Consider the following 27,167-nt stretch of genomic DNA (forward strand, 5'->3'; position numbering starts at 1 on the left):
ATATATGGAATCTTAAAAAAAATGGTTCTGATGAATCTAGGGGCAGGATAGGAATAAAGACACAGACGTAGAGAATGAACTTGAGGACACAGGGAGGCGGAAGGGTAAGCTGGGATGAAGTGAGAGAGTAGCAGTGACACATACACACTACCAAATGTAAAATAGGTAGCTAGCGGGAAGCAGCTGCATGGCACAGGGAGATCAGCTCGGTGCTTTGCGACCACCTAGAGGGGTAGGATAAGGAGGATTTGAGGGAGGGGATATGGGGGTATACGTATGCATATGGCTGATTCATTTTGTTATACAGCAGAAACTAACACAACACTGTAAAGAAATTATACTCCAATAAAGATGTTAAAAAAAATCTTCACACAAAGAAAATTCCCTATGTGGTTTCACTCGTGAATTCTGTCAAGCATTTAATCTTCCACAAATTCTTTCAGATTTCTTAGGTCTGTATGACTTTAGGAATTATAACACTTTTATCTCATGAAGATAAACACAGACATCCTCAACAAAATATTAGCACATCAAATCTAGCAAAATATGTAAATGTTAATACATTATGACTAATGCGGTTTATTCTGTGCATTCAAAAGTTGATATAATCTAACATATTAAAAAGTTTAAAGGAGAAAAACCATATGGTCATCTCAGTAGATGCAGAAGGATTTTTACGTATTCAACACTTACAATAAAAACTCTTCATAACAGCAACAGAAGGGAACTTTCTAAATTGGATAAAGTTCATCTATGAAGAACCAGCTAACGTTCTTAATGGTAGGTAAATAGTGATATACCTGTCTGATGGAATACCTATTAGTGATAAAAAGGAATGACATGTGGATGCATAGAACACATATTTAGCAAAAGAAGGAGACACAAAAGACTTATGTGCTATATGTTTAATTTATATGAAACTTTTATAAAGGACATATCTATACTGACAGAATGAAGATCAGAAGTTTCTTGAGACTTGAGGGTAGGAAGAATTGACTGGGATCGTGTGTAAGTGTCCTTTTCAGGGTGACAGGGATATTCTATATCTGGATTATTGTGGTTACATGGTGCATACATTTGTCAAAAATTATTGTAATATCCATTTAAAATGGGTTTGTTTTATTGTATGTAAACTTTCTTTGAGTAAAATTTATTTAAAAATATATCACCAAAAATATATGTGGCTTGGGCTAACGTTGCAAGTGGTTAGGGTAGATCACTGTACTCGTTAGCATTACATTTCTTAAGTTCATAAAAATTGTTCTGTTAACTTCTTCTCAGATAGTTTCAAATGTGTGATTAGAGGCTTTTGTTGTCTGAGTCATTATGTTAAAATATTTAGGACTGGTTTTGGGGTCATCTGGAATTCAGTTCAAATGTTGGCTTTGTTACTACTTGTATGGCCTTGGGAAAGTTCTGAATAACTGCCCATTTTACTTATTTTGAAAATGAAGAATAATAGTGCTTAATGTTAAGCCTGTAGGTGATTATGTAAATTAGATATAATTCATTTATAGTGCTCAACAAATAGCTGGCACAAATTAAGCCCTGAATAAATGGTAACTACCATTTTTATTATTACCTCTGTTGTTCTTAACTATTAAACTTCAACAGACTGCTTAATTAAATGAACTGAAATCATGTATTTTTCCCTACCCCTCAGCCCTCATTCTGAAATGTTTCTGGAATCTTCTTGGATGATTACTCTAGAACTTTTTTCTTCGATTATTAATTACTTCATCCCTGAGTTAAAATGACAGGCCTTGAACTGTGGACTTTTTAAAATAAAAACTTGCTAATATTACCAGTTTTTATATTCAGAAAATCACCCTAATTTTGATCAGTTTGGGTCATGTAACTTTTTAAAATGATTAACTTTATCTCTTTAATGTTTCTGTCTTACATTATTTCATGTTTGTGCAAGAGCTGTAAATTTTGATATGCTCTTCTTAAGGACCTGGTATACTATGCTCTCCTGGATTTCCGATTAGCATTTTACTAATTAGGAATACCTAAGATTGTATTAAACAACATTTTAAAAAAATATCCCAAAGAATAAGATGTATAAAGTGCATCTATTCTTTGGGATATTTTAATACTCAGTCATTTTATTATTTTTATACCATTTTTTATTAGGAGGTATAGAATATAAATACTGTGGAAGGGGAATGTCAAGGTTTTTGTGATTTTAGGTGTCATTCTTTAAAAACAAATTATCCTTTCAGAAACTGTTTTGACTGGGTCTACCTCACCTTTACCTTCTCCGGGAAATGGGAACGAAACTGCACCTGGATCAGTTACACAGCCAAAGAAAATCCGAGGAGTTGGATTTGGAGATATATTTAAAGAAGGCTCTGTGAAACTTAGGACAAGAACATCCAGTAGTGAAACAGAAGAGAAAAAAACAGAGAAGGTAGTAATGATGAGCTTTCCTTAGATTAACCCCATTCATTCTCTCATTAACCATTTTTTAAAATGTAAAAGTTCGCAACTCTGTTACCTTTTCTTTTTTGAGATTGCTAATAATAGATTATGAATGAAAAGACTGTGAGAAACTGTTTTCAAGTTTAAATGACTTACTTTAATGTTTATGTTTGATTCTTATAAAATTGGATTTTGGGGGGTAAATTTAACACAAACTTTTCTTAGTGGAAACTTTAGAGTTTTTAGTTATCATAGTGTAAAAATAGAAAAGGCAAGTTTTTGTTTTCCTTTTAAAGCTAAAATTATATGTTTTTCTTTTCAATTTGAAGTAGGCTTAAAATGGGCCATTTTAAGGTGAATTCTCAGTGAGATATTAAGTTAATTAGGCACTGCTTAACTTTACTCTGGATTGTCAGCAATGGTGAAATCTAATTGCTAGCCCTAGATGTATGGAGAACTTTATTTTTTATTAGTGTTTCACTGGCATTGTGAAGTAAATTAAAGTGAATGTACCATACTAATAAGAGATTTTAAAATAAACTGTTAAGTTTCTATTTTGTGGGGGAAATAGCTACAATCTTTAGAATATAGTCTTCCTAGTGTTAACACCTTAGAGATTAGATTGAGTACTTCACATAGGTGGCTTGTCCCTTGACTTTTAAAGCATTGTTTCCCTTGTAGTGCTCATTTGTATGTCTTATTTAACTCGTAAGATTTTAAAATATTTTAGTATTAACTTGCCTTTTTTAGTTACATTTCACTTAGAAGACTGTTTTGGTTGGTGAAATATATTCTGATGTTTTCTCCTAAAATGGTTAGTTTCAACATTTTTTTTCCTTTCCCAGCTTGTTACATATTTTCTCATGTAATAATAATTTGGGTTCAGGAAAGAGAACTTGTACTTTCTGTCCTGCCCTCTCCTAGCTCTGTGACTGTCTGGCATTAAGATTATTAATTAATTCTTGGTTTTAAAGGTAAAGATTAGAGTTCTTGTTGTTGGAATAGTGCTGTATAGTCATGTAATAGCTAGGAATGTCTAGAAGCAATGTCTGCATTATGAGGGCCATTAAGCTACATGATCTGGGGTCGCTTTCTAACTCTGAAGCTTATGATTATATTGAATAACTTTATTTGATTAATGATTACACCGGTAATCTTTCATTTGCCATTTTTAATGTCCACTAAAGAGTTGTTGTTAATGAGAGTAGTCTCAGGGTTACCGTATAGGGTGGCCTTGGAAGGCTTTCTTTGATCACTGATCTAGGAATTGATAAAGTAGGGAGCACATTTGCTATGTTTGTAGGACCAGATTGGAAGATATGATGGTTAAAATTAGGAGAAATTAAAGTGAGCATCTTAAAAGATAACTAGAACACACAATGATAGGTAAATTAGCAGTATGTTCAGATTTTTAACTAATGAAATCCAGGGTCAAATGTAGTATTACTTCTGAGGACAGAACTCAAGGAAACACTAGTACAAGATGAAGGACTTACTGTAGTCAATTACAATGGAAAATTGCCTACTAGACTATATATTGTTACAAAGGGTTGTAACATTACCTAAATGTTTTCATTCTGATAGCAGCAGTAAGTATAAAGACTTTATTTTATACTCTGTCTCATTGTAAGGAAGTTTAATGCAGTTGTTTTAAGAGCCCACCTTCTGGAGTCAGACTTTCTAGGTTCAAATCTGGGCTCCACTACTAAACTATTTTTATTGTGGGCAAGTTACCTAACTGCCTCCTAACCCATGAAAGAAGTGGATGATAGTGCCTACTTTATGCAGATTGTTCTAAGGATTAAGTTACAATGTATCTAAAGTGCTTATTAGCTCAGAGATTGGTACATGGTAAATTTTCAAATGCTATTTTTATTTATTTTAGAGGTTCTAAAATAAATCACAGTATTATGGGTATCAGAGTATGTTTATTATCCTTAAGATAGGGAGTTTCAAAAACTATATGTTCTAGGCTATCATTTAAGTAGCTTTTCAGATATTTATCTTTTTCATGGCAGTTTCCAGTCACATTACTAACCTGGCTATAAGTACCATTAGGGGGAGCTAGATAACTGTTAATGGAAATTTTGTTTACCATTATTAGCTTTGTTCTAACTTAAAGTAATTGACACCATCCTTTTTATTCTAGCCCTTAATCACACAGTCACTAGGATCCAAAACTCAGAGTGTGGAGATAACAAAAACAGACACTGAAAGTAAAATTAAAGGTAAGTGTTTGAATGAAATTTTCATATTAGGAATGAAGCATGCTCAAATATATTATTAGATTTGTTGAAGACATTTGTTACATTGTACTACTTCATCAGAGTGTTAAATCCTCCTAGATGTAAGCACCATGAGGTCAAGGATTTTTGTATGCTTTGTACACTGATGTATCTGATACAGTTAGAACTGTGCCTAGAACATAATAGGCATGTAGTAACTATTTGAATGAATGATTAATGAAATTGTTGCTTAATTCAACATATAGTATTGGCCAAAATTATTGAAATCATCTCTAGAAGCTTCTAGTGTACATTTCTTTAGACAAAATAGAGGCTTAATAAGTATTTGCTGAAAGAACCAATTTATAGAAGCTTCATTATTTACATTTTTCATTTTAGCTAAAGAATATTGTAGAACGTTGTTTGCCTATGCAGGTACTAATGAAGATGAACTTACTTTTAAAGAAGGGGAGATAATACAGTTGATAAGTAAGGTAAGACTTTTCTCAGCTTTCAGTGAATCACTTAATTTATTCATAGAAATATTTTTCAGTAGTCTTGCATTCCCACTAGAATGTAAGCTCTGGAAGGGCTGTGACTTTGTCTTGTTTATTTCTGTGACCCGAGAACCTGGCACGTAGTAAGTGATCAGAAAGGTTTTTTAAGCAAATGTTTATTGTCTGTCTTTGTTATAATTGATGTATTGGAAATTATTTTTACCATCAAGTTGTGTTTTTTCTCTAACCACACCACCCCCCGCTCCCCCAGGGTTCTGTTCTCATTTCCTATTTTACCTCATTGCATTTTTTGCCCCATCTAATGTCTGTTGTAGTGTTTGTAATATAAAAAGAAAAAGAAGAAAAATAGGGAAACAGCTTAAATGTCCATCAATATATAAATGGTTATGAAGTGTCATGCTATGGAAAATGATGCAGCTATTGCAAAGAATGAGGTAGTTTTATAACTTGGAATGAATTAAGGAAAAAGAAAACCCTACAGTATTGGGGTGTGGGCAGAGTCCTGTAATAGAGAAATATTAAAGTATTTGTTTTTGCTATATCCCTTTAAAGTAATTTTTGAAATTTCTCCCATTGTTTTAAATTGACTTAACAGATTGTTTAGTGTATGTAATTAAAAGAAGTTTTTTGGGCTTCCCTGGTGACGCAGTGGTTGAGAGTCCACCTGCCGATGCAGGGGACGCGAGTTCGTGCCCCGGTCTGGGAAGATCCCACATGCCGTGGAGCGGCTGGGCGCGTGAGCCATGGCCGCTGAGCCTGCGCGTCTGGAGCCTGTGCTCCGCAATGGGAGAGGCCACAACAGTGAGAGGCCCGTGTACTGCAAAAAAAAAAAAAGTTTTTTCACTGAAGTATAATTGACCTACCACACTATGTTAGTTCCAAGTGTACAACATAGTGGTTTTGATATTTCTATACATCTGTTATTTCTAGTTACCATCTGTCACCAAAGTTATTGCAATATTATTGACTATGCTCCCAATGTTGTACATTTCATCCCTGTGACTCATTTATTTTGTAACTGGAAATTTGTACCTCTTAAGCTCCCTCACCTTTTTTACTCATCCCTCCCAATCTCTTCTCCTCTGCCAACCACCGGTATGTTTTCTGTATCTGTGAGCCTGTTTCTGTTTTATTATGTTTGCTCATTCCTTTTGTTTTATAGATTCCACGTATAAGTGAGATGGTATTTGTCTTTCTGTCTTATTTCACTTAGCATAATACCCTTGAGGTCCATGCATGTTGCCACAAATGGCAACATTTTATTCTTTTTTGTGGCAGAGTCATATTACATTGTAATATACATTATATATATATATAACATATATATGCATATATATATATACATGGTAATGTACATTATATATATATTTATATATATATATATATATATATGAAACACATTTTTATTTAAGATGCTGATGGATATTTAAGTTGCTTACATATCTGGACTATTGTAAAGAATGCTGCCGTGAACATAAAGGTGCATATCTTTTTGAATTAGTGTTTTTGTTTTTGGAAAAATACCAAGAATTAGAGTTGCTGGATCATGCACGAGGGTTCTCTTTTCTCCACATCTTCCCCAACACTTGTTATGTGTTGCAGTTGTGATTATCCTGACCTTTGTGCAGGACCTCCCCAGGGGTGTGGGTCTTGATTATACTGTCTCTCTACCCCTCCAGCCTGTTTCATTGTGGTTCCTTCTTTATATCTTTAATTGTGGAAATTGTTTTCTGCTGGTCATTCACATTGATAGTTGCTCTACTGTAAGTAGTTCTAATTTTGGAGAGGGTGAGCTCAGGGTCTGCTTACTCTGTCATCTTGACCAGTCCCCCCCCAGTGCATGTAATTTTTAATACACATGGAGATTGGATTGATAACAACTGATTTCTCATGGAAGGGTATTTGGAAGGAATTGTAGAAGATTCTGTAAACTTCTAAAGCAAATGAATAATGTGATTAATTTTTGGTGTATAAAGTGTTGAAAAGAATGTTAAGATACAGTTTGGAAATTTATATTCTGTCACCACTCTCCTCTTCTACTTCCTTTCCTTTTTCCTTTCTCTTCCCTCTCTTTTTTACCCTTGTAAACTGAATTTTTAAAAAAATTATTTGTTTGTTTGTTTATTTATTTATTTATGGCTGCCCTGGGTCTTAGTTGTGGCACACGGGATCTTCGTTGCAGCATGCAGGATCTTCATTGCGGCACATGGGATCTTTAGTTGTGGCATGCAGACTCTTAGTTGCAGCATGCTTGTGGGATCTAGTTCCCTGACCAAGGATTGAACCCAGGCCCCCTGCATTGGAAGCATGGAATCTTACCGACTGAACCACTGGGGAAGTCACCTGAATTTTTAAATTATTTGACTAATTAAGAAATTAAACTTAATTTTATAACTGCTACTTAAAGTAATGTGTGGGCAATATATTTTTTTAGGAGGACCTCAAAGTCTGTTAGGTCTTTATTTTTCCTTGTAGCACAATGGAATTCAGTATTTTCCTATTTTGTTGCTAACTTTTTTCTTATTTAGAGATAACCCCTATTATCTTTATTCTTCATTTTGCGGTTTAGGAGACTGGAGAAGCTGGCTGGTGGAAGGGTGAACTTAATGGTAAAGAAGGAGTATTTCCAGACAATTTTGCTGTTCAGATAAATGAACTGGATAAGGACTTTCCTGTAAGCTTTTCTTTTTCAGTGATGATAATAATTTAAAAAACCTTTTGCCAATATTTCTTAAAAAACAAGTTTTTTACATAGTAACTGAATAATTTTCTGAGGGGATTTCAGATTTATATAATCAGGTGAAAGTTATCTGAATTATGGTAAAAGAAAACAATGTATCACTTCTGTGCTTTATTCCTGTTTTCCTTTCCCCCTAACTAAAAATTAACTTAGACTTTATTATAATTAAAAGAAAAAAGGCTGCCCATACTATTTAGACAAATTAGCACTTGACTGTAAGAAAAATTATATTTTTATTTAATTTTGTTGAAAATTTTTATTTTAAGGTACTATTGATTACTATTACTCTGTCACTGCATTTTTGGGAGAGTGAGAAGAAGGCTTTGCCTCCTTACAGGATTTAATGTATCTATCTCACGTCTCACAGTGAATAAAGTGAGACTGAGTCATTCATCAGTGATCTTTTGCTTTTCTACAGCTTGATCACCTATGGAGAGATGAATCTAATTGAGTTTTTAAATTAGAGGGAAAGAGTTATACAGAGAACAGACACACCCCAGCAAGACAGTCTACTGTATTTGATTTAAGTCAGTGTAGAAATCTCTAACCTTTGCAGTCTTTCATTTAAAGTAAATTACAAGAGGATAATGTATGAAGGCTTACACTGTCTGAGATTCTTCCTTTGCTAGATTTCATTCAGTATTAATTCAACAACCTTTGGGTATACTTTATTTTTATACTCTTGTTAATGAACACATTTTCTTTTTTTGGTTTTTATTAGGTGTTTATGCAATATTGATTATCAGTTATTTTTTAATTTGGAAAAACCAAATTCACTTACTTAGAAATGTGTCTCAAGTTTCTTAAGGCAAAAATGAGTGAATGTTTATAAACCCAAGAGAATTTTAATAAACTGAAAAACAGACCTTTGCCTTTAATCTTCTTTTTGAGAGTTCTGAATAACCAAGGGTGAAAGCTAGATATATTTATTAGCTACTCCTATTCTTTTTAAACGAAGTCTCTTTCTCTCTCCCTTTCCCTGCCACCCCTCCTCCCCCCCAAAAAAAAACCTCAGCTGTTAAAGAGTGGTAAAATGGTGCATAGGAATTTTAAAATAGGGGAGGCAGGAGAGAATATTTTTGCTCATCATTAAGATGTTTTTTAATTTATCTAACTCAGTGATATTTTTGAAATATTTGAATTTTGATCAAAGAGGCATTTGTTCTAATAGAATATATTTTTCATCTGTGACCTTTTGTGGAGTTGTTTGAATCTTATAATTTTATAATTTTTGACAGGGATGGGATGAGGAGAGATGTTTATGTAACTTAGATCATTTACGATCAGAGTTTACTTTAACTATAAATATTTAATATGTAAGTGTTTTACTGTTTTCACAATTATTATTTTAATAGAAACCAAAGAAACCACCACCACCTGCGAAGGGTCCAGGTAAGTACAAAACAGATTATTCAGATGGCTATTTTTCATATTTTTAAGTTCTAAAATGGTGAAATTGGGTCTCCTGTAAATCATTTATTTTCTTTTAGCAAAAATTAAATATTATGGTGCTATATATAATTTTTAAAAATATATAAAAATTGAATGTTCACGTGTATTAATATCTGTCAGTATTTTTTTTAAAGTACAAACTGTATAAAATAGGAATCTTGAAAATAATTTGGATATTTTTGTTATATGGCATTTTGAGTTAAGAAAATTGACTAAACTTAAATCTATAGAAAACAATATATTAAAAAAGAAGACAATAATTTACCTGGTTAATAAGTTATTCTACCTTTTCAGATGCAATCCATTTTTTAATGCCGCAAACAAATACTGATTTTTTTATATACTCTTCCTTCAGAGAGTGTGATAAGGCTTAAACAAACTAGAAGAGTTTAGTTTTTCCTTTTTAAGCAGTGGAATAAATGATGGAGTACCTAGAAGAGTTTTCCAGAGGTAGAGTTTTGTAATCTGACTCTATTTCTATAAGTTTTAGCCCTTAATTTCTGATTTTTAAATGTGCTGTCCAATTTTTTTTTCCTTGAAAGATTTACTCCTTTTTTAGAATAATGCAAGTCCTTCCCTCCTCCATAGTTTCAGCTTTGTGTTTGCTAACCTTATCTGAGAGCAAGGATAAGTTAAAAGTAATTTTTATGGAAGTTGGTATTGGAGCCTTTTTAGCCACTAGTCATACTGGGCTTTTAAAATTAATTAAAATTAAATAAAATAAAAAAGTTAATTCTGTAGTTGCAGTAGCAGCATTTCAAGTCTCAATGGACAGTATTGAACCACACAAAAACAGAATATTTCCATCATCACAGAAAGTTCTACTGGACAGCAGTATTGTAGGGGATGTGAACTCCTTTGTTTGATCAGGAAGGAACTGAGACCACAGAGCTATCACTTACTGAGGTGATCGTGGCAGGTGCAGGATTATATATTGAGCTCAGTGATTCTGGTATATTGTTCATTCTTTTAAACCATATTTTCATCTGATGTTATTTTTTAAACCTTTGCTTTTTAGGAGTATAATTATCTTTGTGCTCTAAAACTTTTTTTTTTTTTTTTTAATGTATTAACCTTTTTTTTCCCTCAGCTCCAAAGCCTGAGCTGACAGGTGCAGAGAAGAAGTATTTTCCTACAAAGCCTGAAGAAAAAGGTGAGGCAGATTCTTCTACTTTCAGAAAAATAATTCCTTTCATTGTCAGTGTAAAGAAAAACATATCTCCACACTGAGTCATTCACACTGATTTTTAACAAGTGTTCATTATTTACTATGTAATGCTTGGGGATTTTGAAGAGGGAGTTTGTCAAGATCAATAGGAAATTAAGATTTTTACTCAAACTGATAACAGTTTACATTCATGAAAAAGTTACACCATCAGCTCAGTAAGGATGTAGTATTAATGTTATTTCAAATAATGTATAAGAAAACTAAGCATTAAACAGTTATACTCTTATTATTTTCATAGTGTCCAAGTTGAAATACATTTAAAATTTTTTCTTAGGTATAAGAGTGAGTTCTTACTTAAAACATGTAAGTGATTTATTATTTATGTATTATTTAATTTTCACTGCATATATTTGTCATATAAACTTGGAAACGTATTCCAACACACCATATGTATTTTGTTTAAAAACATTACTTGTTATTGTTAACACCTCCTTCTCTTTGTACACAAAGATCTGCAGTGGCTGTATCTAGTAGATTGGGGTATATATTCTTGCAAAAACTTGAATACTGTTGCAGAATACTTTTGTTTCTACTGCCTGTGTTGTTTCTACTTCCTATCCTTGTCTCTTGCGTAAAGTGTTACTGTATTCTCTTAACTGATTTCTCTCATTTTAGTTCCTTGTCTGGCTTCTATTTCAGATTCATTTTTTAAAGTCTGTTTTTCAGAAGTTTCAGATTCACAGCAAAACTGAGCAGAAAGTACAGAGTTCCCATATTCTTGCTGCCCCACACATGCACAGCCTCCCCCACCGTCAGCATCCTGCACGATAGTGGTGCACTTATTACAGTCAGCGCACCTCCATTGACACATCATTACCATTCAGAGTCCATAGTGTACATTAGGGGTCACTTCTGGGGTTGTACATTTCATGAGTTTGGACAAATGTATAATTGTAATATCATACAGAATAGTCTCATCTCTTTAAAATTCCTCTAGGTTCTGTGCTTTCATCCCTCTCTTCCCCCAACCCCTGACAGCCACTGATCTTTTTATTTTCTCCATAGTTTTGCTTTTTCAGAATGTCATAGAGTTGGAGTCATACACTATGTAGCTTTTACACATTGTCTTCTTTCACTTTGTAATATGCATTTAAGGTTTATCCATGTATTTTCATGGCTTAATAGCTCATTTCTTTTCAGTGTTGATTAATATTCCAGTGTCCAGATGTATCACAGTTTATCCATTCACTTACTGAAGGACATCTTGGTTGCTTTCAGGCTTTGGCAGTTACGAATAATGCTGCTATAAACCTTGCATACTTTTTGTGTGTACATAAGTTTTCAGTTCACTTGGGTAAATACCAAGGAATGTAATTGCTTGTTCATATGTTAAGGGTATGTTTAGTTTTGTAAGAAATTGCTAAATTGTCTTCCAAGGTGGCTGCACCATTTTTCATTCCCACCAGCAATGAATGAGAGTTCTTGTTGCTCCATGTCCTGGTCAGCATTTGGTGTTGTCGGGAACTGATCCCAAATTATTCAGTACATTTTTGGTATCATCTTCTACTCTTTTCATTCACTAAATGTAGCAACTACACTCTTGACTCTGAATATCATACACCTTCATAGCTTTATCTCTCTCATGATCTGTGCTCAGCATGGAAAGTTTTTATATCCCCAACTCCCCTTGTTTTTGCATTTGAGATTTTTAAATTTAGATGCAAAAACAATTTATATTTAATAATGGTATTTCTTAATCTCAGATTAGTCCTTTGTGATATAGCTGTTGTTAGGTCCAAGTCTTGGATCAGTTTATTTTGGTACTTGGTTATAATATCTCCTACATGAAAAACTCATCATACAAAGATACATAGAACCAAATGTAAGAAGTATGTTACTGGCTTTATTATCTTCATTATGATATTTCTTTTATAGTCCCCTTCATCAAGTAGGTAAGGGTTTTGTTAAAATGAAGAATATGACTTCTTATATTCCCTGAAATCAGTCAGTTGATCTTATAAATAAAATGGAAGGTAATGCATTTGTATTACATTTATTTGCTCAAAATCCTGGCCATGATGAAGTGTCAGGGACTGAATTTGTCCCCCTGAGTTAGACAACTAGAAAACTGGACAAAATACATACAACAGTGGTTTTAGACATCGGACAACAGGTAGCATAGGACTGTTATCACTGAAACCAATGAGGCAAACCCTAAAATTACCCCTAGCTTATTGTCTAGAAGCAGTTTTCAGGCAGCAGAAAGGAGAAAGCCATACAGAGCCCAGTATTCATGGAGAGTTGAGGTAATAGGAGTTTAGGGAGGCCAAGGCAGCCATAGTTTTTGGGGCAGAGTGCCAGAATGGAAGGAACTGCATAGAGTACAGGGCTTAGCTTACCATGAGGCTTTGGCCACGTACTGAATTACATACATGTGAAAGGAAAATTTCCATAGCTGGAGAAATAACTGCTGGAAGACATTTGATGAAACAGTTTCTGGAACTCACAAATAGTTCATGTTCCCATGAGCCACAAGACCTCATAATGCATTGAAGTCCATAAAAGGGTGTATCAACTTAGACTAAAGCCCTACCTTGGAAACAGATCAATCTAATTTCAGAATGCTTTACATTATAATCTAACAAAATCTAGCACCCAAGAGGATAGAATTCACAATGCCCATTATCTGATCAAAAATTACCAGACATGGGGGCTTCCCTGGTGGCACAGTGGTTGAGAATCTGCCTGCTAATGTAGGGAACACGGGTTCAAGCCCTGGTCTGGGAAGATCCCACATGCCGTGGACCAACTAGGCCTGTGAGCCACAACTACTGAGCCTGCACATCTGGAGCCTGTGCTCCGCAACAAGAGAGGCCGCGATAGTGAGAGGTCTGCACACCGCGATGAAGAGTGGCCCCTGCTTGCCACAACTAGAGAAATCCCAGACACAGGAACAAAGACCCAACACAGCAAACATTAATTAATTAATTAATTAATTAACTCCTACCCCCAACATCTTCTTTAAAAAAAGAAAAATTATCAGACATGGAAAGAAGCAAGAAAATGGCAACCAAAAGAGAAGTCAGTCAATTTAAACAGACCCAGAAATATCAAGAGATGATGGAAATAGCAGAAAGAACATTAAAATAGCTATTATAAATGTAGCCCATGTTTTCAGTAAAGGAGAAGAAAACACAAACATGATGGTGAGAGAAATGGAAAATATAAAAAAGACCCAAATTGAAATTTTGCAGAAGAAGAATACAGCATCTGAAATGAAAGACACTGGATGGAATTACCAGCAGTTTGGAGACTACAGAAGGAAATATTAGTGAACTGGAAGACATAGCAGTAGAAGCTATCTAAAATATATAGAAAAAAGACTAGAAAAAAATGAACAACGCATCAGTGACCTCAGTGACAATATCAAGCGGTCTTACTTATGTGTAAATGGAGTCCCTGAGGAAATGAAGAGAGGGGACAGAAAAAATATGTGAAGAAATAATGGTTGAAAAATCTTTAGATTTGGTGCAAATTTTAAGCTCACAGATCCAAGGAGCTCAGTGAACTCCAAGCAGGAAAAACGTAAAGGAAATCACCTTAAGGCACATCATCATAAATTCTATGTGATAAAGAGAAAAACATAAAGTCTGCAAGAAAATAATTGTCAACCTTGAATTCTATACCTGGCAAAAGTACTTTTCAGGCAATGGAGGCAAAACCAAAACTTTCAGATACAATCTGAGAGAATTCTTTGCTAGTAGACCTGTATGTACTACCCAGGGAATGTTAACAGAGGTTCTTTTTGGCAGAAGGAAAATGATGCTGTTTTGGCATTTGGATGTACACAAAGTAATGAAGAATGCCAGAAGTGGTAAATATGTGAGTAAATAGAAAAGACCTTTTTCCCCTTATTTCTAAATCTTAACACCACCACCAAAACTCTTCACTGGAAAGATCTTAAAATTTACTATAAAGTGTTGATTTCGAAGTTCAGGGGTGCAAGTGTAAGCATTTTTTAAATAAGTGAAACAAGACAAATATAACAAGGGAAGCAATTCTTAATATTGTCAAAATGTTCTCATTAGCCTGACATGGCTTTAATAGATCTGGTGCAAGAAATAAGAAAAGTGTCAGGCATTGCCTATTAACGGGCATCGGGGGAGAGAGCCACTGTCAGTTCAGAGGGTCTGAATATTATTGACATAGATTAAATTATTTCTTTAAAAATAAACATAAGTTTATCTCTCTCTTGTTCCAGAGTCAACAGAGAGAGCTTTTTCAAACCATGGCTAGGGCCACTTTGAGGAGCCTTAAGCCTTCTTACAGGAGAAATGGTGTATGCCACCAGTGTGTGCGTTCATTACTTTTATCTCTCTTTTGACCTCAGTTTCACAGAGTATGTCCTTTGAAAAGCCCTGCCATATTGAGGAGGATTAAAAAAGAGCTAGTAGAAAACATGAAACGAATCACCCTATTGCCCTTGATTCTTAGGTGACGCCCCATTATTTCATGGGATACTTTCCCAAATCATAAGAATGGAGTTTAAATCCTCACTGTCTACTCGCTGCCCAAACCACCACATGGGTTTTCTCAAATCTACTTAGCAGTGTCGTTCTCACTGTTTCCTCAGAGGTACCTCGAGTGCTTGCCATGCACGTTGCCCCTCAGGAGAGTAATGAGAGCAACAGTTTGGAGCACAAGTTTTTCTCCTGCTTTTGGGGAAGACTTTCTTGGACATACCTTTTAGTAGCCTGCTTCATTCTTATCAATGTATGAAAAAGATTTTCAGATTCATTACTCAGCAAGGGAATATAATTTTAAACCAAAGTAAGATTCTCACCAAAATGGGTGAAATTTTTAAAAAGACTGACAGTACGAAATGTTGGTGAGGATAGATTCTCAAAACTCTTATACACTGTAGGTGGGAATGTAAACCGTTACATCTACTCTTGAGAACTAAAGTTGAATAAATCTATATACCCTGTTACCCAGCACTTTTACCCCTAATTATATACTCACAAGAAATGTGTGTTCCATATGTACACCAAAAGACTCAAATAAGAAAGTTTATCATAGCATTATTTATACTGACTGTCAATTGGAAACAACACAAACGTCCATCAGTAGTTGAATGGATAAAAAAATTGAAGTATATTCATATGCCAGGATACTATATATGTAGCATAGCAACAAATGAATGAGACAGAGTTTCACACAGCAGCATATTATGATTTCAGTGGTGTAAAATTAAAATATTCAAAAGTGATCTATGGTGTTAGAAGATACCTTTGGATGGGAGCATTGAGGTAGTGACTGGGAAGAGGCATGAGGGGAAGGAACTTAATGTGGCTAAGGTTCAGTTCTTTACCGGAGTGGTGGTTACTCAGGTGTGTTCCTGTGATGGTAACTTCTTGAACTTTGTACTTAGCTTTTGAAAATACATTATATTCCAGTTTAAGTCACTTCAGTGAGATAAATATGGGTAGATTTTTTTTTGTCCTGAATTTTTCTAAAATATTAGGAAAATAGATTCAGTTAAGAACATACTTGCTACTTTTTGCATAGTACTGTGTTTTTCTCTAATGCATCTCCAAACGACCAGTGATAAAGAATGGAATATTTGACTTTTTAGTCAGAATTTATGGACTTGTAATCATTCATGCTTTAATACCAGTATTATTACTTATTTTTAAATTCTTATTCATGCAGCAAGGAACTAACCCTAATCTGAATTAATGAATGGATTAACCTAGTATGTATAGTGTTAGTAATGTATTGCTATATTCTGTAGTAAATAAGATAGGGCATATTTGTTATTTTGCTGTATTTTGTTAACTGTCATATATTTTAGTTGTTTTAATAAAAAATTTCTTTATATGCTTATAATTTTCTGTATGTTAAGTTATCATAACATCTGTATCTTACATATGTCTTCTTTTGGGCATTTGGATAGCTAACATAAGAACGTTTTCCTTAAATCCAAATTTCCTTTTGTTTTTTTGGCCAATCTCTAGCTAAACTTAAATTCTATGCACAGTGGATATCCACATGCAAAAGAAAAAAGTTGGGGCTTCCCTGGTGGCGCAGTGGTTGGGAGTCCGCCTGCCGATGCAGGGGACACGGGTTCGTGCCCCAGTCCGGGAGGATCCCACATGCCGCGGAGCGGCTGGGCCCGTGAGCCATGGCTGCTGGGCCTGCGTGTCCGGAGTCTGTGCTCCACAACGGGAGAGGCCACAGCAGTGAGAGGCCCATGTACCACAAAAAAAAAAGAAAAAGAAAAAAGTTGAACCCCTGCCTCATACCATATACAAAATTTGACTAAAAATGGATCATCCACCTAAATATAAGAGGTATAAAACTAAGACTTTTAGGAGAAAATATAGGGGTAATTCTTCATGGTCTTGGGTTTGGCAGTGGGTTCTTAGCTATGACACCAAAAGCACAGAAACAAAAGAAAAAATAGGTAAATTAGATTTTATTAAAAATAAAAAACTTTTGTGCAGCAAAGGATATTATCAAGGAAGTAAAAAGACAAACTACAGAATGGGAGAAAATATTTACATGCTCTATATCCAATATCTGAAGTATGAAAAGGGTCCAGTATCTGGAATATATAAAGAACTATTATAGCTCACCAACAGAAAGATAAACAATCCAATCAAAAAATGTGCAAAGAACTGAAATAGAATTTTTCTAAATGAGATATACAAATGACTAACAAGCATATGGCAAGATGTTCATCATTAGTCATTAGAAATGCAAACCAGGACCACATTGAGCTACCACTTCACACCCACTAGGATGGCTGTAATAATAATAAAAACTGAAAATAACAGGTATTGGCAAAGATGTGGAGAAATTGGACCCCTTGTGGCCCTGGTAGAGGAGGGAATGGGGAGTAGCTGATTAATGGGAACAGAATTTTCTTTCGGGGTGATGAAAGGGTTTTGGAACTAGATAGAGGTGGTGGTTGCATAACATTGTGAATGTACTAAATGGCACTGAGTTGTTCACTTTAAAATGGTTAATTTTATGTTAGGTAAATGTAACCTCAATAAAAATAAATAAATCTAGTATTCAAACATATTGCCATCATATATTAGTTATATAATAAATCAACATATAGTAGTAGTTGGTTTAGTTATGGATATACCTGGAATGGTGAATCTTATTTTTGTCACCTTTGATTTCCAGCAATATTGAATGTGTTCTTTTGTTTTAGACTAACCTATAGGAATTGAATTGATTTCAAGCTGTTATTTATTTATTTATTTGGCTGCGACTCACAGTATGCTGGATCTTAGTTCCCAGACCGGGGATCGAACCCTTGCCCTCTGCAGTGGGAAACAGAGTCCTAACCATTGGCCCACCAGGGAATTCCACAAGCTGTTATTTACATATCTGTTAAAAGAAGTATATTCATTTAATCAGTGAACTTCTTTTTAATTTATCATTTAACATTTTCCCTGATGTTTTATCTAAAAATATCTTTCTTTTAATATTTTCTAGAAATAATTTTGGCTGACTGTTATAACTCTGATAATGATGGCTCTATCGGCTTATAGTTAGAATTGGGGAGTTGGCTTTCACTTCTGGTGGTGTAATTACATGATGTGCTTGTACAGTTTGAAGCCATATAGAGATGGGTTTTTGTACCAACTGATGACGAGGGTTTAAAAGACTAAGCTATATTTTCAAACGATCCAAGGATCTTGTACATAAATGGCAAAACTGAAACAACAGCATTTTGTATTTTCATTATTGTTAGATGAAATCAGATTTTTTTTTTTTTTTTTTTTTTTTTTTGCGGTACGCGGGCCTCTCACTGTTGTGGCCTCTCCCGTTGCGGAGCACAGGCTCCGGACGCGCAGGCTCAGCGGCCATGGCTCACGGGCCCAGCCGCTCCGCGGCACGTGGGATCCTCCCGGACTGGGGCACGAACCCGTGTCCCCTGCATTGACAGGCAGACTCTCAACCGCTGCGCCACCAGGGAAGCCCGAAATCAGATATTTTTAACAAGGGGTTTACCCCTGGCCTTCAGTGGGTTTTTTTTGTTTTTTGTTTTTTTAAATTTGGCCTTTTATCAGTTTTGACTGCTGTTCGGTTTTTGCCAGGTACTTTCTTTTTTTTTAAATTTATTTTATTTATTTGTTTGTTTGTTTGTTTGGCTGCTGTTGGGTCTTGGTTGCTGCACGCGGGCTTTCTCTAGTTGCAGCAAGCAGGGGCTACTCTTTGTTGCGGTGCTCAGGCTTCTCATTGTGGTGGCTTCTCTTGTTGTGGAGCACGGGCTCTAGACGCGTGGGCTTCATTAGTTGCACGCAGGCTCAGTTAGTTGTGGCTCACGGGCTCTAGAGCACAGACTCAGTAGTTGTGGCGCACAGGCTTAGTTGCTCCGTGGCATGTGAGATCTTCCCAGACCAGGGCTCGAACCCGTGTCCCCTGCATTGACAGGCGGATTCTTAACCACTGTGCGACCAGGGAAGCCCCTGGCCTTCAGTGTTTGTTCAAGATTCATAATTACTGGTTTCTGATTGATAAAAAATCTCATGAAATTATTTGTGGTCCTGTGATAGACATTCTTTTCAAAGACCTACTAAATCTTGAAAAGTACTCAGTATTGCTCTTGGGAGCTTTCTTATTTTTGCATATATGCCTTATAATATATTTTTGTTGACTGCTGTATCATGAATATCTCGTATGTGTGCACATGTGTCAAATTTAATACCCATTCTTAGTACCTGAAAGATCAGGAACTAAGTATGTCATTATGTATAGAACTATGCCTTTTTGGTGATAAAATTGTTTTTATTAACATGGCATGACATTGTCCTTAATGTTTTTTTCCCAGCATATTTTCTTAATCTATTTCATAGAATTATTAAATGAAATGGTACTAATAAAATTCCTAATACAATGATAAAAGTTATAAATATAAGCCTGTAATTTTTTCATCTGTGACTAATCAATCTAGCCTCAGTTTCTCTTAAAAATTTTTTTTGTCATCATGATTATTTTTAAATAAGTACATTAAATGACACTAGAGTTCCTACTCATTTTTAGTTCTCTATACTTCAGTTTCAGAAAGTGATCTAGATATAAGTCTAGATAATATTGTTCTCTGCTTAGAGTAAAATCATACATGATTATATTTGAGTAGAATACCAGCCCTAAAAGCAAAGGGTGGTGGGAAGACAGTAAGAAGCAGGCATTATTTGTTGATCAGAAGCTTATTAGTGGTCCTCCTTCCCACCAAAGTAGAGTTTTTTTAAAAGGATAGTTAGGATTATTAAATTATAATTTTAAAACAGTGCACATATACACGAATAGTGTCTCTTTCTGTTTCACACCTTTCCATCCTGACATTAGCTTTAAGAAATAGGAAAACCTAAACAGTTCTGATTGTTAGTAACCTACTAAATATTTTTAAATAATCAGATGAAAAGTCAGTGCTGGAACAGAAGCCTTCTAAACCAGCTGCTCCGCAAGTCCCACCCAAGAAGCCTACTCCACCTGCCAAAGCCAATAATTTACTGCGATCTCCTGGAACAGTGTACCCAAAGCGACCTGAAAAACCGGTTCCTCCACCACCTCCTGTAGCCAAGTAAGTTTTATCTAATTTGAAGTTAGTTTATTGATTTACCTGCCTTTGACATAATTGGCCCTACTGCCTTTCTAAATGTTAAAGTAATTTTTAAAGTATTTGCTTTTCATATTTTTTGTAGAGACTGTAATCTGTGTTAAATGTTAACCTTATATTCATACTAGGTGAATATACTCATGTTAAGCTGTTTTACATTTCTTATTTTATTATGATTGGTCTTAGGGTAAACGTTTATGTTTATGGAAATAATTTTATAGACAAGAAAGAAAATCAGTATTATGGTATAACATCTTTAGTATCATTATTATTTTTTTTTTTAATTATTTATTTATTTGGCTGTGCCAGGTCTTAGTTGCAACATATGGGATCTTTTAGTGGCGGCATGCGGGCTCTTAGTTGCAGCATGCGGGATCTAGCTCCCTGACCAGGGAATCGAACCCAGGCCCCCTGCATTGGGAGTGTGGAGTCTAAACCACTGGACCACCAGGGAAGTCCCTCTTTAGTGTCATTAAATCACAGTGTTAAAAGATGGTCATGCTTTACATACAAATGATTTTTGCATATGTTTGATTTTTCTCATTTTAGGATTAATGGAGACGTTTCTACCATTTTATCAAAATTTGAAACTGAGCCAGTATCAAAACCAAAGCTAGATTCTGAACAGTTACCACTTAGACCAAAATCAGTAGACCTAGATACATTTACAGTTAGAAGCTCTAAAGAAACAGGTAAGTTAACATGTGGAAAGGTGGTGCATAAAAAGAAGTTGCAAATGTAGTTTTCAGAAACTATTTAAAATAAGAAACTTGCGTATGTAATTTGTGTGTGGATAGATACAGTGGAAATTTATTAAAATTTTTAAAAATCTCTGAAGTCGAAATAGAAAAATGAAACTGAAAGAATATAAATGGGCAGGGTATTTATGGTTCACATAAACTTTCTCACTGGTCAGAGAACTGAGATGGATATTAACAGATCAGTCATTTATCATTCTATCCCTTTATAATGGAATGACCATACCATCTAACTTAAGCAGATGAGAGTGAGTGACATAGACTTTCAGTGCCCACACTAAAGTATACTTAAGAAGACTATTTTTATTTTTCCACTTAAATCTCAAGATACTTTTGTTTCCAATTCTGGAAAATAGGCTTTCTTATGACTCTCTATCTCTGTATATATGTCTATTATGACTCTTTCTCTCTCTCTCTGTGTGTGTATCTGTCTATCTCAGCAGGCTTTACTTCTTTAGCTAAATATTATTCCTTAAGTTTTAGGACTGATTTTTCAGCCCATTAATCATCTTTGTCTCCTGGTTTTTTATACTTCTCAGTTGTAAAATGGAATACTTGAAACAGAAAAGTCTTTTTTTTTTTTTTTTTTTTTTTTGCTTCAGAGAAGTCTTGATACAAGGTCTCACTGTTAAAGGCATTGCACCATCATTACTTTGTGGTAATGGTTATTTTATAGCACTTTGCATTTGTTTTTAGTTTTTTAACATTTTAAAAACGTTTTCTCATATATATTCTTATTTTATCTTAACACTGACTCTAAGAGGTAGATGCCATTTTCCCCTATTTTGCATCTAAACAAAGTAAGCTAAAGACACAGCCAGTGTTCAAGATCATGTAAACCAGAAGAGAACTCTTTAAATCCCCTTTATATAAAGTTCTCTGTGATTTTCTTTTAAAAAAAAGTTAATGACAACATACTTTTTAGCTTCAGGTTAACAGTTCTTTACATTTAAACTTGAAGGCCAGTTACCCTAAGATTTTTTTTGTCACTCTATTGTAAAATGTGCTACGTATTACCTTTCAAATTTTTTAGGTGATTTTATTTTTCTTCATTCTCTTTAGTTTGTCAGTACAAAAGCTCTAACCTAAGCATAGTCTCCTTCAGTTTTTTAATTGGAATGTCTTATAGATCTTTCATCATGTATTTGGAGCCTACCTGATCTGGATGAAGCCATAGTCATCAATAATTTCTGGAAATTGAGATGTTGATTGTATTTTAGAGACAGTCACTCAAATATATTCAATATGTTTTTGGTGAAAATTGTTCTGATTTACTGTTAGTTAAATAAAAAACAAAACTTCGTGTTTTTTAAAAATATCCTTTAATTTTTTTTAAATTGAGTTTAGTGGTAAAAAATAATTCTATTATTTCTTACTGTTTTCTTGTTTGATTTAAAATGTAGCTAGACGTGTTTTCAAAAGTAATAGAGAAAAAAATTTTAAGCACACACTTTTAACTCTGGATATCAAAAATCCATAGGTATTATCTTTTGAATTTCCACAATTTTCTGCAATCTTTCTTTATCAGAAGTCTTAAATTTTGATGAGTCTCTTTGGGAGCTGAAAGGGTAATATTTAGAGCTTTTTTTTCTGTATTTTCTGTTACTTTTATCATTCTTCAACATTTGCTTTATTTAGTTTTCTCAAAGTCGTGGAAATTACCAAAAAAATTTAAGTCAGTTAAAACAAATTTTCACTTTTTTCCCAAACTTTATCTATATATGATTACCAGCAAGCTTTATTTCCTTTGGTACATTTCTAAATACCATGTAACAATGTCAGACTATTGGTGGTTGAAAAGTTCTTTTTCCTTTGTATTTTAGTCCCATTTCTTGTCTTATATCCATAGCTATTATTTATTCTTCATTAGAAATGAGAGGCTTTGTGGAACAGAGTTTGAAAATTTCTAACTTCTAGTTTGCTTTTTTGTTGAAATAAATAAGGAAGTAATTTAGAGGTGCCAAGACACATATATGGTCAAAAAACTAACAGCTGACTTCCAAGTTTCAGTCTTTATATCTTCCACTATCACACTGCCTTTGGTGTACTGCACTTACACCCTTTAAAGTTCAGAAAATATAAATTTTGGAAATTGAGTTCATATTAAGTAGCAAATATTTACTGAGCAGCTGTGTATTTGCAGTAGTGTTTTGGGCACAAATAGTATGCTAAGATAAAAGGCATAGCTGCTGACAGCAAGTAGCTTATGTCTCCAACCTCAACTCAGACTATTCCGTATTTCCTTTTTTTTAAATTAGAATATCATGTCCTTAGTACTTGTAGTATAAAAGTGTTTTACCTCTTCTTTGAGTTGTTGGCACCTTATAAAAAAAACTGTTCTGTATTAGATACAGCCTCAAATTTGGCATTAGATTGAGGCATGTTTTAATTTACATATATGGCTCAGTTTGAGGTTTTAAATTTTTTAAATGACATATGAAACTAGCCCTTTAATGTGAGTTTCAGAAAGTTTAAAACATACATGAAAATCTCCTTAGAGTTTAATTATTTTGTAAAAGAATAATCTGAGGTGAAATGATATAGCAGAATTTGCTGTTAAAAAAATGTGAGTTTTAAATTATTAGCTAATTGGTCATTGGCATGTTTCTTCTCTTATTTTCTCACTTAACTAACAGTTGAATGATCCATTATATCTATGATACCTATTAGAAAACCTGACATGGAAGTTGTTATAAAATGTAATTTCCCTTCTTCCCCTCCTCCACTGTTAATCATTTCTTACTCTGTTTCTACTCTTATCTATTAAGGATGTAAATTCCTTTCGTTACTCTCTGATATGATTTTATACAAACCCATATATAAACGTATATATTCATGTATATAAATGCAGTCTTTTTGTTCATATAAGAAAAACATTCCTAGAATACTCAATTTGTTTCATTTTTTTAAAGATTTTTCATAAATATTCTCATATATGATACAAGATAGTACTACAAATTGCAGAGCTATCAGACCATGTTTTAATTTTTTTCTCTTTTTCCAACACTTCATCAAAAATTGGTTTAGGATAGTCTCATTGCTACTACAGGTTAATTGTAAAGTTCACATAGTCTAAGTATTTCTAAAATAGTAAATTTTCCAGGAAGTAAAATTGGTTTACAATTAGTTTTAAACTACAAGATAGAAAACATAGTGGAAACATAGCTGTTTCATTAAGAAAGCACAGTTGATGAAGTATTCTTAGAGTGTAGTATCTTACCCTTTTTCATTATCTTTTGTGATAAATTCTTCTTGGATTAAAGGAAATTTTAGAGATACATTATTTGATCTGAAAACCTTCATTGTTAAATAGGGCGACATTCTTTCTCTTCAGTTCTATTTAATAATTGATCTATTTTGTTTGAATTAATTTCCCAATATTTATTCATTTATTTCTTCCAGAAAGAATTTATGGTGAGATTTTTTGAATACCTGTTGAGTGGTAGACACTATAAAAAGCGAACCTGTATCTAATCTAGTATTAAAACAAAACAAAACACCATACCCCAAAAGGTAGAATTTACCTGAGAAATAAGAGCAGTAATTAAAATTTTTATTTTCTAATAATAATTTCCTTGATAATATCATTATAGATATTATAGATATAGAGATATATCTATATAGATATAGATATAGAGAGTATCACTTAAGGCACTACTGTATTTTTATAGTGGGATATTTAAAAATAATATTTGGCATATTTTTTTTCCTATTATACCATACCAGAATTTAAAAATTGCCTCTTTTATTGTAACTACTATCATGTGCTGAGGACCAAAACTTTGACTAAAAGGTGGTTTAATTTCAGTTATAACTATATCAATGAGTTGTTAATATGTTGATTTATTACTCTGACCTCTAATTTTAGTACTAAAACATTCTTTTAGAAGTTGTCTTGGTGTTCAGTGAGTAATTTAAAAAAAACTTCTTTCTAGTTTAATGTATATTGAAATTAATACTAATCATAATTTTTCCCTTTGAAAGACAAAAGAATAAATCTAAAATCTAATACACATCTTAATGTAAGTTTAGATAAACTGCAATATCTGCTAAACATTAAAATGGTTCTATTCATTCTACAACTGTTCCTTTTTCCTGCTTTGTAAAATAATTTTTTTGGTTTAGTCTTTTTTCTAGACATTCCTATCCTTGACTTTTCTTTCCAGATTTTGTTTCCTAGCCTGTTTGCCATGTTTCCCTTCTTACGTGTCAGGAAATTATCCTACCTTTCTCCATTTTGGTAAGATGACAATTTATAAAAGAAATAAAAATAATATAGTCAATATGAATAGGTGGTGCACATTGATTTTTCTTTGTAATTTTACTAAAGTGTACGTGTTTGTCTGTCTATTCTAACCCTTTTGGTTTTCCATTTTAAAATAAAATGAAATTCATATTGGAAATTTTTTCTTGATAGTTTAAAATATTCTTTTGATAAAAGGTTTTTTTAGTTGACAACCATAAAAGTCCGTTTTTTTCTCTCCCAAAATTTTATGTTTATTTTGATATTTTAAAATTCCATGTCTTAGGCAATGTGTAGACATGTAAATGGCTGGCAGAGTGACAGTGTGACGGCAAGAGTTAAGTGACTGTCATGCCTTTTATGCCGTGTGTAAGATATAAATCCACTGATACCACTCTTAGGTAAATTGAAAAGCATTCAAGTATATCATGAGTCAGAAATGTGCACTATTTCATTTTACTAACCTAATGACTTAAATGGAGGACCTGAGAGAGTTTTAGAATAGTAAAGTTACTTGTCTTGGTGTTGTGGCCCAAAACTGGACATACAGAAGACATTTTTACATGAGCATGGTGTATAATTTTGTAAATCTTCCTTTCATTTACACTTTTAATTTATATTCATCTCTTCCTTTGTTTTTGTTTGTTTCTTTTTCTTTTTAAAAGTTGCTTAAATATGCATTTGAAAATAATCTCCACAGGCCAAAATGGATTGTACTTTTCAGGGGTTTTTTTGTAGGTTGTCAGTACATACTTATCGATGCAAAAACAATTTTTAACCCTTCAAACTACAGCATATTTTTAACATCTTTTAAAATATTGTTTTCTTTGTTTATGAAATTAACAAATGAGATATTTAAATATATGTTTAAGCTCAAGGTCTTTTACATTATATAATGCATTCTCCATTAAAGCCACTGTGTTTCTTACTGTGGTTTGTTGTATATTATAATTATTGATAGACAATTATTGAACAACTCAACACAAAAATTAATCCAAGCCCATTAGATTGCCTGTTGTGGTATATTAGCCTAGTGACTAGATCCAAGATAGAACATACAAAGTAACCCCAGAATGTGAAGATGGAAAAGAATTAACAGAAGTCAACAAATACTTACAGTTGTTACAAAATGTATATTGCCAGTTAGTGGTAACCTCTTCCTGTTTTACCTTTGTGTCCTCCATCCCTTTAAAGAATATTCTCTAAATAAATTACTTTGAATATGAAATTTGATGAGTACGCTTTAAGGGCAGTAATAAGTATCTTTAGATTTCTTTTAAGAAATAACAGTTCTCTGAGTTTGGACATCTAAATATTTGACAGAAAGCATTATAAACTTCCAGGCAATGGCAACATGAAGAATGATTCCGTACCTGGAAGACAAGGCAAAAGATACCTGCTGCCATAATGAGTGACGGCGTATTGACTGTGATTAATATTCTTAGTTTGGAATCTGGGCCAAAGGAAAATTATAATGATAGTGGAAGTGCCAGGAATTAACCTTAGGGTTCTTATTATCACTTATAGATATCTGGGCTTCAAAATTAAAGACCATCTCCTTCAGCAAGGTTTTCTGGACCACCTAGAAAAAGGGAAGGTATTATATACCATTGTTTCAGAGATAGAAATTACCTAGATATGTCCTTCAACTCAAGTTATTGGATCAGAGGTCAACCAGCCTTTGATGGTGGGGAAGCAAATGGATGATTTATGTAGCATTTTCCCTTGGTATCTGATTTGCCTTAGATGTATAACTATCCTCTGATTCCTACACATGATAATGTCTAAGCAGAAGTACAGTGAACTATAAACAGGTCGAGTCCCAGCTACAGTATACTATGCACATACATATATGAAGACACATTAAATTACACTTTCACTTTACATTAAGAAATGCAGTTGGAAAGCAGCAGGGTCCCAGATAAAATTGAGTTTAAAAAATTTTAATATTAGGATATTACTTGAACTTTAAAACACATTTCATAAGTTAGTTTTTTGA

At 33.7% G+C, this 27,167-nt stretch overlaps 1 protein-coding gene across 1 annotated transcript in view; it reads left to right on the top strand.

Moving 5' to 3' along the window:
• The window catches only part of CD2AP (CD2 associated protein), a gene marked incomplete at its 5' end in the record, with an annotated part of 115,396 nt that overhangs the window by 76,711 nt on the left and 11,518 nt on the right, over positions 1-27,167 (top strand). Inside the window, 8 exon segments of the mRNA XM_079712652.1 lie at positions 2,226-2,413; positions 4,574-4,652; positions 5,049-5,143; positions 7,737-7,841; positions 9,263-9,299; positions 10,450-10,512; positions 19,966-20,131; positions 20,717-20,859. Coding sequence (XP_079568778.1) covers positions 2,226-2,413; positions 4,574-4,652; positions 5,049-5,143; positions 7,737-7,841; positions 9,263-9,299; positions 10,450-10,512; positions 19,966-20,131; positions 20,717-20,859 — 876 coding nt within the window.

This window comes from Hyperoodon ampullatus (genome assembly GCF_949752795.1).
Source record: "Hyperoodon ampullatus genome assembly, chromosome: 10".
NCBI lineage: Eukaryota > Metazoa > Chordata > Mammalia > Artiodactyla > Ziphiidae > Hyperoodon > Hyperoodon ampullatus.